Source organism: Sander vitreus, chromosome 5 (assembly GCF_031162955.1).
Source record: "Sander vitreus isolate 19-12246 chromosome 5, sanVit1, whole genome shotgun sequence".
NCBI lineage: Eukaryota > Metazoa > Chordata > Actinopteri > Perciformes > Percidae > Sander > Sander vitreus.
The window spans coordinates 28,120,414-28,133,633 of NC_135859.1; the positions used below are offsets into that span (position 1 = coordinate 28,120,414).

General features: G+C 40.9%; 1 protein-coding gene across 2 annotated transcripts in view; it reads left to right on the plus strand.

Moving 5' to 3' along the window:
* The first annotated feature begins 9,212 nt into the window (after nt 1-9,212).
* The window catches only part of znrf3 (zinc and ring finger 3), a 72,803-nt gene continuing 68,795 nt past the window's right edge, over nt 9,213-13,220 (plus strand). For both annotated transcript variants that reach the window (XM_078251352.1, XM_078251353.1), the window contains exon 1: nt 9,213-9,642. In XM_078251352.1, coding sequence (XP_078107478.1) covers nt 9,412-9,642 — 231 coding nt within the window. In that variant the 5' untranslated portion in view covers nt 9,213-9,411. The remainder of the gene's footprint in view (nt 9,643-13,220) is intronic.

Below are 13,220 nucleotides of genomic sequence, written 5' to 3' on the forward strand. Positions count from 1 at the left end.
TTTTTGAATACAGTGAAGCAGTAATTCAATGATCTGGTGCTTCATACAAAGATCTGATTCTCAAGGGAAATTGAATTTGTGTCCACCGGCTAAGTTTGAACTGAAGCCCCTTTGATGTCTCCTTCAACTGGATCCTATTCTGTTGTGTGTGTATGTGTGTGAGTCTATGAGCATGTGTATGTATGTACGTATGTATGTACGTACTTACGTATGTGTGTGTGTGTGTGTGTGTGTGTGTGTGTACCCATTACCTCAGAATCAGCAGAAAACAAAATAGGTCTCTCAGAAATCTAAGAGACTGTTACGTGTGTGTGTTTCCTCTGCTCTCTTGTGTCCTGACCCAGGTACCGCCCTCTCCATCTGATTGGGCAGGCACACCTGCAGCACCTCAGCAATCAGGTGGATTGATGTAAAGCTGCAGGGATGAAGGCAGACGGGGCGGTGGGCCATATAGCCGAGCAGAGTGGTGTCGCTGTCGGTCGTGAATCAGAGCTGTGTGGTGCTCTGCATCGTGTCATTTACGTTTAAATAGTGTTGTTGGCTGGATCGGTAGTTTGTTTAGTTTTAACGGTTCATTTTGTTCACTTCCTTTCTTTCAGGGTAGTAGTTTTGTGTTAACATTGGATTTATTTACGTAATAATAAATAGTTTAATCGTACGATTATTTGTTTCCTTTCTTCCTTTAACCACCCGGATTAGCCTATTATTAATTGTTGCTCCCCTTTTCCCCTGGACACCACAACTGGGGACGTAACAGAGACCCATCAGGGAAGATGATCAGTTTTCATCCATGGTAAACTACATTTCTCTCCCCGACCAGTTCTCCATTCATCCCTCACTCCGACCCCCCATCCTTACATCTCTACTGCCACCCAACCACTGGGTGGCATATGTGGCAAAGTGTTGTACTATGTCAACATGTCCTGTCACGCAAACCAAAGATCCCTTCTTTGAGACCAGCATGAGTGATGTGCAGACCAGCTTTTCATTTGGGGATTTGGTGCTCTGACGCATTGTTTTCTTCCTCAGAGTGATGATCTGTGCCCGCAGTCAGAAGCAATTAGGGAGCAATCGAACGGGAGGCTGGCGAATATGTTGAACCATCAGAGAGAGCGATGGGGGGGTGAGTGAGGAGAGATGGGGACAAGACAGTCAAGGAGATGAATGAAGATGAGAAAGAGTGAGTGAAAGTGTTACAAAGACTGAAAAGACAGAACAATAAGTGAGTGGAAAGCAGAGAGAGAAAGTTTGGTAACTGCATTTTTTTTGGCAACCTCAAGTGACAGCAAGAAATAAAACCTAATTTGTTTAATTGTCAATAACTCAAAAAAATCTATTCTTCTTAATGGTATTTATTTTGAGAAACAACTTTTTTGTTTGGCAGTTTTGACAGCTCTTGGCAAGAAAGCGTATTTACCCCAAAATGTCAAACTATTGCTTTTTTCTTCTTGTGCATCAATATTTCCTGCCAGTGACCACAGAAACCATAATTTATGTTCATGATACAAATTGATGTTCAGATAAAAATCTGAGATTGTAAAGTGGATGAAGTAACCAAACCTGAAAACAGGCTCTCTGTTGTCTATGTACGCACACACACCACACGCACACGCACACACACACACACACACACACACACACACTCTGTCCTGAGTCATCTCTATCTTCAGTTTCCAGTCTTGTTTCCTCATGCACTTTCCCGTCATGTCGCCAAAGGCAAACCCTACTCACTCTCTTTGATCACTGGTGAGGACATCAGCCACTGACCTGTTTTTTTCTTCTCTTTCTTTTTGGTATATTGTTTTTGTTCTTCCATTTTATTCAGAATAAAGACCTAATATTGTTTTTAGTTTTTTTACATTTCTCTATCCGTAGAATAGACGTTTTCAGCTCCTGTTAGGTGTAAGGGATTTCTTTTTTCACTAATGGAAACAAACTGAGCCTCCACATTTTTCGAAATCACTCCCTGTTTTGTTTTTTTGTCTTGTTGCTGTGTGTGTGCATGTGAGTGTGAGCACAGATTCCATCCATCCATCCATCCAGGCCTTTGAGAACATGTTCACGCCTGTGTGAGTGTATCAACATCATATCTCCCCCTTGTCCTACTCACTTCTCAGAACAGATTATGAGTGTTGGAGCTGACTGAAATGACTTTGAATTCTCCAAAGCCCCTAACCCCTGGGAACATACCTGTTCTTGCAAGCCTCAAACGTTCAGGTGCCTTATTTCAAAAGACTCCTCTCTTTCTCTCCATCGCTACTTTTCTCTACCATTTTCACCCTCCCCCCTTACGGCTGCAACTTTAGCCCTCGACTGAACTAGAGGCCTATTGAAATACCTCCCCCTGGTCTAGTCTGCACTTCAAAGTCGACTTTCACCCTCGAGCCAGATCCGAAGGGGCGTTCTAACCAGGAAAGGGCCCATCCCCTGAATAGTTAGGACTTCAAAGTCTGTAACATTTAGTCATGAGCTGTTTTAAAAACACTTTTTTTTTTTCTTCTTTTTTTTTTTTAAGTAGCAGATTGATGCTATCGTTTGTCCATTGTAAAGTTGATACTTTAATTAACCTATAATTGTCTGACCAAACCTTTGGTCAGATAAGATAACATTTTTTATAAAATATAAAATACTGTTTAATTTACTTTGCAGATACAGAGAAAAGAAAAGTAAATGCTTTGGGTCATTACATGAAGTGAAACTGGAAGAGTATGTTGTGATCATAGACTGTATAAAATAGGTTGCCAATGCATGATGGTGATACAAACATAGATATAGGCCTATATTTATGGATACAAAGTACATACATAGCAAAGTTTTGTCATGTTCCTGCTACGCTATATGAAGGTTTGATTTTAGAGTTCTGGTGTATAGCCTACATCCACACTACGTTTACATTTTCAAACAACATTTTTTAACAAAAACAATCTCCGTTCTCTCTATTTTAGAAATGATTTTCTCTGTTCATTTTAACAATGCGTCTGACAACACATATCACATGACCATTTGCATACACTGGGCATGCACGTGCCGGTGTAAACAGGAAGCAGATTGTCTAATGCTACTTTGCGGTTGAAAATCATGGATGTTTAAGTTGAAAATACAGAAAATACTTTGGAGAAAGAACAAAAATGGCGAAAAAAGATTAAAGATTTATTTGCTTGGACTAACGGGAGTGGCCCTATGTTCCCACAGCCCTATGTTCCCACATTTGTAAGATTTCTTTCCAAAATTAGGCCCTATGTTCCCGCATTTCCTTTTTCATAAATTTCTATCAGATTTTATCCCCCTAACCCTAACCCTAAAACATGTTTTGGGAGGATAGGGCTTAAATTGAAGGGAAATGTAGGAACACAAGACCTAATTTTGAAAACGTGGGAAGATAGGGCTGTGGGAACATAGGGCCTAATTTTAAGAAAAATCTTAGAAATGTGGGACCATCAGGCTGTGGGAACATAGGGCTGACCCCGGACCAACGACGAGGTGGAACTGTTACTGAAAGGTATGTAAGCCTACCTAACCTGACATTAACCGATTAATGTTAGACTGATGGTTGTCATTTCCAAAGGTCTCCATTTCTACCCATCCAGACTACAACTTTGATGCAACGCAACCCCAGAGTTTTCAAACTTACATCAACCTGATACAGCAATAGCTAGCTAAAGTTTGCGAACGTTAGCTTACATTAGCCACCATAAACTACCGATAATTGCAGATTGAGTATGGCTGTAGCAGCAAAACATGTGAATGTATTAAAATGAGTGTTTATAGTTTAACTTTTTATTTGTATGATTATGTCTTTCAAAAGTTACAAAGTCTTCACATCTTTGAGTCAGTTGCCTTAAAGACAGACCATACCAGATCAAGCAGCAAATACCCTGCATATATTGATTTGAATTTTAATTATTCAACTTTTCATTGCTAAAAGGAAGATTGTGTTATTTCTTCTTTCAAAAGTAAAAACTGTGCTCCACTATTATACAATGGGCTCTGAAAGATAGGTTATGTTTCTAATCTATATCCACAACGTTCCACTTCCGGGATTGCTCTCGTTCTGCCAGAAATTCTGCCGGATCACGCTCTTTTCGCCCAGATGTCCGTTACCTTACGCTTTCTTTGTGTTGGGATTTCAAACTCCAGGTCATTTCTGAGGACTATGGTTAACTGCTCCTCAGATCTCTGCAGGGTAAATCCAGACAGCTAGGTAAACTATCTGTCCAATCTGAGTTTTCTGTTGCACGACCAAAACAGCTTGTTCCACCAAAACAAGTTCCCCCCCGAGGCTATTTTGCAGAGGCAGCGCTGTGGAGGATGGTCTGGCAAAGCGAGACTACGTTTTCGCTGAAAACAGCTGCCTGCTTCTGCCTAAAAACCACCCATGAGAGCGGTGAAAGGGAACCAAAACAGTAAAATTGTCGGACAGCTAAACAATGAGTTGAAACTCACTCTTAAACTCTGTAAGCTGAGGAGAGCTGCAGATCAACCTGAGTCTACATTTCACACTGAAATGTGATCCATTGTTATTAGAAAAATATTGATTATTTCCACTTTAACTTCACATATGCATGAAAGCTCATGTGTTTGGGATGACACTTTGGGAAATAATGTTTTTTATTATTATCATCAAAGGACTCTCCACCATCCCTCCCACAGTGCTGGTATGTTTTCCTTTTCATGAGAGTTTCCCACTGGGGTTAGTGCAGTGACATCATTGCAAACATGCAACATACTCTGAGCCGGCTGGAGTCAATAGTCATCACTGTTCTGTGTCATCATGGGGAAAGCATCTCCCATAATCTGGGGGCTGTGGGGCCCCCTAATTGCTTTACGTAATAATATGCTGCAGTGATGCACTCTTCTGGGAGCCACAAATGTAAATCCTCCCCCTTCTCATCATCTTCTTTCTTCATTAAAACATAATGTCAGCACCATCCCAACAAAGGGACAATTCACAGAGGCTGGGAGCCTGGTTGGTATGCATAGTGCTGCACTGATGGACTGATCAAACACATTCAAATGTTCCCTTTGGGTATTATTAGTAACCCGTGGTCTTGTGTTTATTTCATATCTATTCATTTATCCAGGCAAGTCAATTAAGGACAGATTGTTATTCACAATGACAGGCTGGAAGGGGGTTTAGCAGAAACAATAAATATCATTGCAGTTATACAATAATGATGTATAGAATTCTGTAAAAGAGTGAAGTAGCTCAGGGGTAAGCTGGCCAACTCATGAGGGCTTGGACACAGTAAATGAGCCAACAGATAAGGTTGTAGAATAAGGGGTCCATTAAAGCACATATTCAATTTCGATCTGTGGCTGAAAATTAAGCAAACATCTTAGTTGTAATTTTGAACAAGTATTTATATGCCTGTATCCCCATTGAAACAGCCAGTACTCATTAGTTAGAGTATCTGCTTCATACTGCCACATATGAGATTCATGTTCTTAATTAATGTAATCATTTTGGTTTGACTCACAGTCCAAAACAATAACACACATAAAAACCAAACTAAAAAAGTAGCAAATTCTTATAATATAGAAGCTGGAACAATAAAGAATGTTTGGCATATAGACTAAAATAAGAAGAAAGGTGAAAAGTGTGTGCGGGAATTTTATTTTCTTTCTTTTTGAAATGGATTTAATTCCCTGCATCACAAAGGAGACCAAACAAGTGGTGCTGTGTTTCTGACTATTCATTTTACAATTAACTAATAGCTTTTTCGACTATTTGTCTCAGCTCTAGCCAGGTTTACACGAAAGAGTCAGAGGAGAAGAAGAGTATTTAACTGAAAGAGATGAAAAGAAAACAACAGAGGAGCTGTGCACCTTTTTAATATCACATGAAATATCGTAAATTAGCCAATTAATCTTTACTTTATACGAGTTCAACTAGAAAAAAACAAACTCCACCGACATCCAGAGCTGGCCATCGTCTCTCAAAGTCATTCTCATCCTCAGCACTCTCTCAGCCTATATAAGTAAACAGCTGATTCTTCTCAGGGTGTCCTGAGTTTAGACACTAGTGTAGAGAGACTGGAGCGTCAGGAGAGAATCCACAGCTGCTGTCAAATGAAAACCACTAATGGGGGGGATAATTTGTCAGGAAGGAAATAAGAAAATGAGGCATATTCTTGAAATCTTTTTTAACAACTTGTAAAAGGCCAAATGGTCACCAAACAGTCCCCGTACTCTCTTGAAACTATCTAGAAAGCAAACCATGTGAGCACTTAACTCAAAAAAGTTCAAGGAAACTTCAAGAACTACTGAAGTTACAGCTTGCAGCAACCAGCAGAGGGCAGACTTGTAATAAAAGAGGAACAAGACCCTCTGCGAGTAATCTGATTAGTATAACTTGTTGCCCTAATGTATTTTGTTGTCCATTAGCAAGCTGATCAAGTACATCGAATTTAATGTCATCATTAAGCTTTCAGGCATTGTGCCTTTAAAGCCCCATTGTTGTGTATTTATTCATTCAGTCACAATGTGTGTGTGTGTGTGTGTGTGTGTGTGTGTGTGTGTGTGTGTGTGTGTGTGTGTGTGTGTGTGTGTGTGTGTGTGTTGTTTTCAATACGAAATGGTGATTTGAAAGAATACGATTAGCGAATCGTGAAGACCGCGATTACTTGAATGTGAACTATTTAGTTGACTGTTTGGTGTAACGTTTGGTTTAACATTTTTTATTCCTCTTTTCATTCTTATATTTACTGGGTTTTTTTTATAAGATACATGCTGTAATAATGTTACGTATCACAGATTGTTTAAAGAAATATTTTCATTTATTTTGTATTACTTTATTTAACATGATTGTAGAAGGTGCAATATGTAGCTTAAAAAAATTGCAAATCGTAATCGCAATATCTGACAGAAAAATCGCAATCAGATTCCCCCCCCCCTCCCCCCAAATCATTCAGCCCTAGTGTGTGTGTGTGTGTGTGTGTGTGTGTGTGTGTGTGTGTGTGTGTGTGTGTGTGTGTGTGTGTGTGTCACAAGACAACATGTGGTGTGGATCAGGATTTATAAAACAGAGTGCTGTCCAGTGCGATCTGTAAATTATTGTCATGCTGGAGACGCTGAAGAACTTCTTAAGTTTTGGCTTTGGATTGTTTTCCGCCCTGCTTTTTCTTCTTCTTCTTTTGAGTCCGAACACATGTTGACCATCATGCTTTCTTCCAGAGGCGGCTGCATTCTTGACCTAAAAAGTCCTCACAGTTGGTTTTCATAATCACACTGCCACACAGCTGACAGCAAGATGAGACCCTATTTTCTTGGCTGTTTTGGACATCTATCACTGTGCAGAGCTCACCTTTCATTTGAGTGCTTTCTTTGCAAGAGGCCTTGTTTGGTAGAATTATTGGGAAAAAACAGGCCTTTGCAAAGTGGTATTATTTAATTTCATGCATTTTTCTTTTGTAATATCTTGAAAAATAGTCCACTTTCAGATTAAATTGAGAGATTATAGTGTCAACTTTAAGTCATGTAACCTACAGACAGAACAATGCATGTACAGTATCATCATCACTTGCACGGTACTATGAGCTCTTTTCAGTTCAGTTGCACAAAGATTCAAATCATCGTTTATTGTAGAAATGAAAAGATACCATGTGTGTATCTATTCTTTCAGTGTCTATTCACAATGCGCTTATTTGCACATAATGAACAGACATAATGACACATAATGAACGTCTGACACACTGAAAGAAAAGGCACCAGGCAGAAGATGTTCCTCAGAAACTGGTCAGCATGGAAGTTTCACAATAGACTCTTTATGCTGAACAGAGGCTGATTGGGAAATAATTGTCTTCTTCTGCAGTAACTAACAGCAACAGTTTGTTTTAAAGAGAAATGCAGGATGTGCCGGCCTATTTAATAGAATAGATAATGAAACTGATTTTTATCTATGAATCATTGATGAATCATGAAGTTACTCGCTGTTAGAGCTTTTACACCCAGGCACTAATTTGACTTTCTGCAGATGCAAAGTATGTCAAATTACATTTAAACATTTAGAGGTTTGTACAACACCTGAAATAATCAGTGATAAACTTGTCAGACTGGTCTTGATGGCGACAACTTTGAAGAGCAAAGGAAAAATGTAATTGGAGATCCATCAAACTGGTGTACAATTATGTAGTGCAAGTGGATTGCCTTTAATGTGCAATACAACAGCTCAGGAGGACTAAATAGCATATTGGAAGAGAAATGAAGAAGATCAAAACGTTTAGAAAGAGTGTATCTAAAGAGAGAGTACGAAAATGCCCTTTTACAACAGCCAAATCACACATAATAATCACAAAACGATTAACATAATGATCTGAGGTACATTGGAAATACTCATAAATAACTAAAAGCTTAACTACAAACTGAACTAAAACTGCAAAAACTAGGACTAAATCTCTATTATTACTATATTCTATACATGGTTAGTAAAGTATTGTGTATATTATGTAGGCTACTGTATTGATATGGCAAGGTGCTTCATTACATGTGTGTTTAAAATAACTGCACCATAAATCTATAATGCACAATATGTATATATATATATATATTTATATCATGCAGCAGGGGCACTGTAAGAAATATTGTATAAATTGATTCCCCATTGGAAAACTTTTAATAAAGTTCCTAATTTCTACATACACGTGTGTACATAACAAAACAAGTAAAAAAATATCTTTATTTAGGTCATCCTAACTCAAGCAAACTGTTAACTATAATGTGATCTGTAAGTGAGTAAATATGAATCAGAAAAATTAGCCCGGTTAAATCATGAAGAGGGTATGGTTTATTTTAAGGTGGCACGGCAGTCAAAAACGTGTTAAAGTCGGGGAAAACTCCACAGGGCAATCCGGGGTTGCAACAGCTGCCGCAAATGTGGCCTTTGCTTCATGATCAACCCAACAAAACTGAATTAAGTCAAACTTTAACGCCTAACGTTAAGATTTTTTAAACAATAAGCAGAGCAGCGAAGTCCACGGTGCCTCCTTAACTGAGTGCTGGCACTCCAGAGTGGGGAGTGCAAAGGAGAGGGTCAAAAAGATTGGTGGGAGGGGATATAACCCTTTTGGGAGAGAGAGAGAGAGAGAGAGAAAAAAAGAAATCACGTGTTTGGAGATCAAAGGAGATCCGCTTTGTAGAGGGGGAGGAGGGGGGTGAGAAAGAAAGAGAGAGAGAGAGAGAGAGAGAGAGAGAGAGAGAGAGAGAGAGAGACGAGCGCGTTTGCAGGCAGTGTAATTGACAAGGCTTGCAGTGGTGAAATAAACACGGTCCAGCCCGGGCTCAGCTTTTATTGCACAATTCTGCCTCTTTTGACGCATTGCACGAAGCGCCCATAGACCTGATTTCAGTTACCTTCACCCGATTAATTAATCCGTGTGAAATTATGTCCCGATCGGCGCAGATCCAGCCGGCAAGATGATGATTTTACCACGGAGAGGCTCAGATCGTGTACCCGACTCGGTGGTCCTGGTGATCTTCGTGGTTGCCTCTTCTCTTGGTACCGTTTTCGCCAAGGATACTGCCTTTGTGGAAGTGGTTCTGTTCGAGTCCAGTCCCAATGGAGATTATACTACGTACACGACTGGCTTGCAAGGACGGTTCTCCAAAGCAGGAGCCACTATCAGCGCGGAGGGGGAGATCGTTCAAGTACGTGTAAAGTCTTTTTCTTTACGGGGGAATGACGAGCAGCAGTCCTGAGCAACACTACCAGGACGCGGGTTGTAATTTTACCAAGCTGCCCTTCTTAAAACTTTTTCCACAGGGGCTGAGGGGTTGACAAGAGAGAGAGAGAGAGAGACAGAGAGAGAGAGAGAGAGAGAGAGAGAGAGAGAGAGAGAGAGAGAGAGAGAGAGAGTGTGTGTGTGTGCGTGTATGCAGGCGGTGTGAGGATGGCACTAAGCTTGCAAGCATATGCGGTCACAAGATGGCTCCTATCTTGTGGAATTCATTCACAGGGAAAACATGCTCTTGCAGGTTATTTTGTTGATGTCTGGAGCTCACTTGTGCGCTCGTTACTGATAATAGCCTTCATCACCACACAAACTTTTAGGAACTGTGTTTTCCTAAAAAGTAACAAATCCTCCACCGCTACCAAAAAAGTCTGTAAACTTTTACCGAGCAGGCTTCACGCGTTTCACTAGGCTACAGCAGCAAGCCTACGAGGCTGCTACTTGTGCTTAGTTCTGACCGTTTATCCGTTTCAGTGGCGAGTTTGGGCCAAATATGTCCTTTTAAACCGAAAAGTTAGTTTTAATGTAGTGGAATATGTTTGTTTTATTGACCGTACCAACGTGTAAAATAACCCACACGTCTTGCCGCTCGTAGCCTGTTACTATGTAGCCGTCATCAACACTTACTTCGAAGTAGCATGTTTTTGGTTTAGGTTTACTAAACTATTTATAACTATTTGAAGTCTTTATAAACATAGGCTATATTAAGCAAAATTGAGAAAGATGTCCTCATTGAAGAAGGCTCCATGTTCCCATATTTTATTTCCTGGCCCCAAACATGACAAGTGTACTTGGCTGGAGCTGGTTTTGTTTGGATCAACCATCCAGCTTTGATCGAGTAGAAGTCATTAAAATATGAAGCTTTTGTCCAGAGCCAAGTGTTTATTTGAAGTTTTATAATTCTTGCTTAATCTACTTGGCCAGTGCTTGTAAGGCAGCAAAGAGTTTGGGGTCTAGTAATGTGGCAAAGACTTAAAGTTGTGTCCTGTGTTGTTGGTGATGGGAGGAAGCAGCAGCTCTTCCTGAATGATTGGAAGCCACTTGGATGTAAAGCACTATTTCTATGGCCGGTATCCACCCTTCTTTTCTTTTTATGTATTTGGATGTATCTATAAAATCTAAACTGCTTCCAATGCATCAAGTTCATTTAGATGAAGTTTGTGATTGAAAGTTGAGCCAACAAGTCCAGTCCCTTGTGACTGATTGGATGCAGCTTCTCTATGAAGGGGTTTTCTGATAAATATTAGATTATCAGGAGATTAAAGCTGAAGTGTCACTGCATTAACCAATACCCGATCAAGCCACAGCAGAGATGATGGTTGAGTTTTTGTTTTCATTTGTTGTATAAAAGCCAGTAGCTGCTGAAGTGGGACCTCAAACTGAAAATAAACTATTGAGCTCAATGAGATCGGAGAGAGAGATCAGAGAGAGAGAGAGAGAGAGAGAGAGAGAGAAATCAAGTTCACCATGTTGCGTCAAGTGTGGGCTGCATCACAAGAAACCTCAACTGTGTCGTAGAAGTTCTGCAGCACGTAACCATGAGTCAAGACACAGCACCTCATTCACACGTTTGTCTTTCTGTTTATATGAACTGGTACTGCATTTACACATCTAGCAGCATCCCACCTATCCCTCGCCACTCTGCAACAATGTCTATATCAACTACACAGCAGCATCTTTACAGAGCACGCATGCATTTTTGTTTTCCTCAAAAATGCAGACTCTTACTTTGAAAGAAATATGATATGTGGAGATCAAAGGAGGGGATACTCAGCACAAAAATGGCCCCTGTTTACACACAGTGATGGCCATTTGGCGCCACCCGGTAACCACACACAAATGTCGGACCTCAGCTTTACATTGAAAACCACATCTATTTAGGTTTGCTTTCTTTGCTAACATAGCTTCTGACCACTTAGAGTCAGCTTATATTTTGTCAGGCTATAATGATGGGCAGTTTGTCCGGCACGGCGCACTGTCTTGAATTTCTTACAGCATGTATTCTACCAAAGATTTATGAAAGTTGAAGCTGACAATGAGCGACAACCATACAGCCTGATGAGTATAATTTTAAACTGGGATCAAATTCCCCACTTGCAAATCCTATACTTGTGAAATAACATTGCAGAAACGTGTTGGGAAATTGTTGCGGTGTTGTAACGGATATAGTTTTACGCTGGAATTGGGTTTAAAAACAAATATTTGGGGTTCCTGGGCGTCCAGTTGTCTGCAGTGACCTCTGTAACCATTGCACTTGTCAACTTTTTAGCTTACAAGGTCTGAGCCTTGTTGTGTTCAGTGAGTAGGACGCCTGATTTGGTCTGAGGTTTATGGAGCCTTCTAGTCCTCTCTTCTGCTGTTTGAACAGAGCCCTGAGGGGTTTGTGTTACCTTGTGTGTACAGTAGTGGCCAGACCTCAGCAGGTATGGGTTCAAATACAGGGGAAAGATAGGGGGGGGGCAGCTTGGCAACGTTCCTGAGCAAAGACCCAACCACAATCACCGCTCATACACTCCCAACTCGCCTTTGCTAATTCCCTAATGCTAACACCCGCTCAGTTCTGCCTGAAGAGTGTGAAAAGTGGCAAATGCTGCAGAGGGCCAAAAATAATAAATTAAGTTAATTTGCTTCTCGCCCTGCTCTAAGAGGGGAAGCATGGTGACGCAGATCTGGACACAGTGCCAAACCCCAGGGTTCCCCAAGCCAGTTCCCAGATTGCTCCAGTTCAACTCCGTAATGGCAAAGTAATCTGTGTCCTTAAATCACTCTGTCGGTGTGTGTGTGTGTGTGTGTGTGTGTGTGTGTGTGTGTGTGTGCGCGCGCATCATTGGATCCTAACTCTGATTCTTGGCGAGCAGAGTACTGCAGGTTGTCCATCCTGCCAGGTAGTTCATTGTATTCACCTCTTGTTCCAGATTTAAATACTTCCTGTTTAGACCTGAATGAAAATGGCCTGGCATAATGAAACCAAGCATTGTGTGCGTTAAGCCCAGAGAGAACCAGGATTTAGTGCACTTGGACTTAACTTTATATTTTACATAGCTTCAAAGTTATGGTAGTTTTGCTATACCTTTCCACAACTAGCAGCAGATTTGACTTAAGCCTTTTCAGTAGGGCAAATGATCGTCCCCTGATCTGAATCACCCAGGTGTGAAGATGAGACTCCTAGAGTGGCAGCTGTTGACAAACCCAGATGATGCTGAAAGCACTCTGCCTCTACATGTAATCTAATTTCTGGAATGGCCTTTACAATGCAGGGCACTCAGTCAGACTGCTGGACACCATGTTTTTCACATTCCCATCATTGTTGACAGTGCACACAAACACAGCTCTCCTGATTAATACACCTTTAATGCGAACAGAAATGCCATCTGCTGCTCATCATTCTCTATTGTACCCCCCCCCCCCGGACGCCAAATCATCTTTCCTGTCGCGAGATGAGCTGCGATGCACTGCATGAGCGCACATCTGCCTCCGATTTCCAGCGGGCCTGTG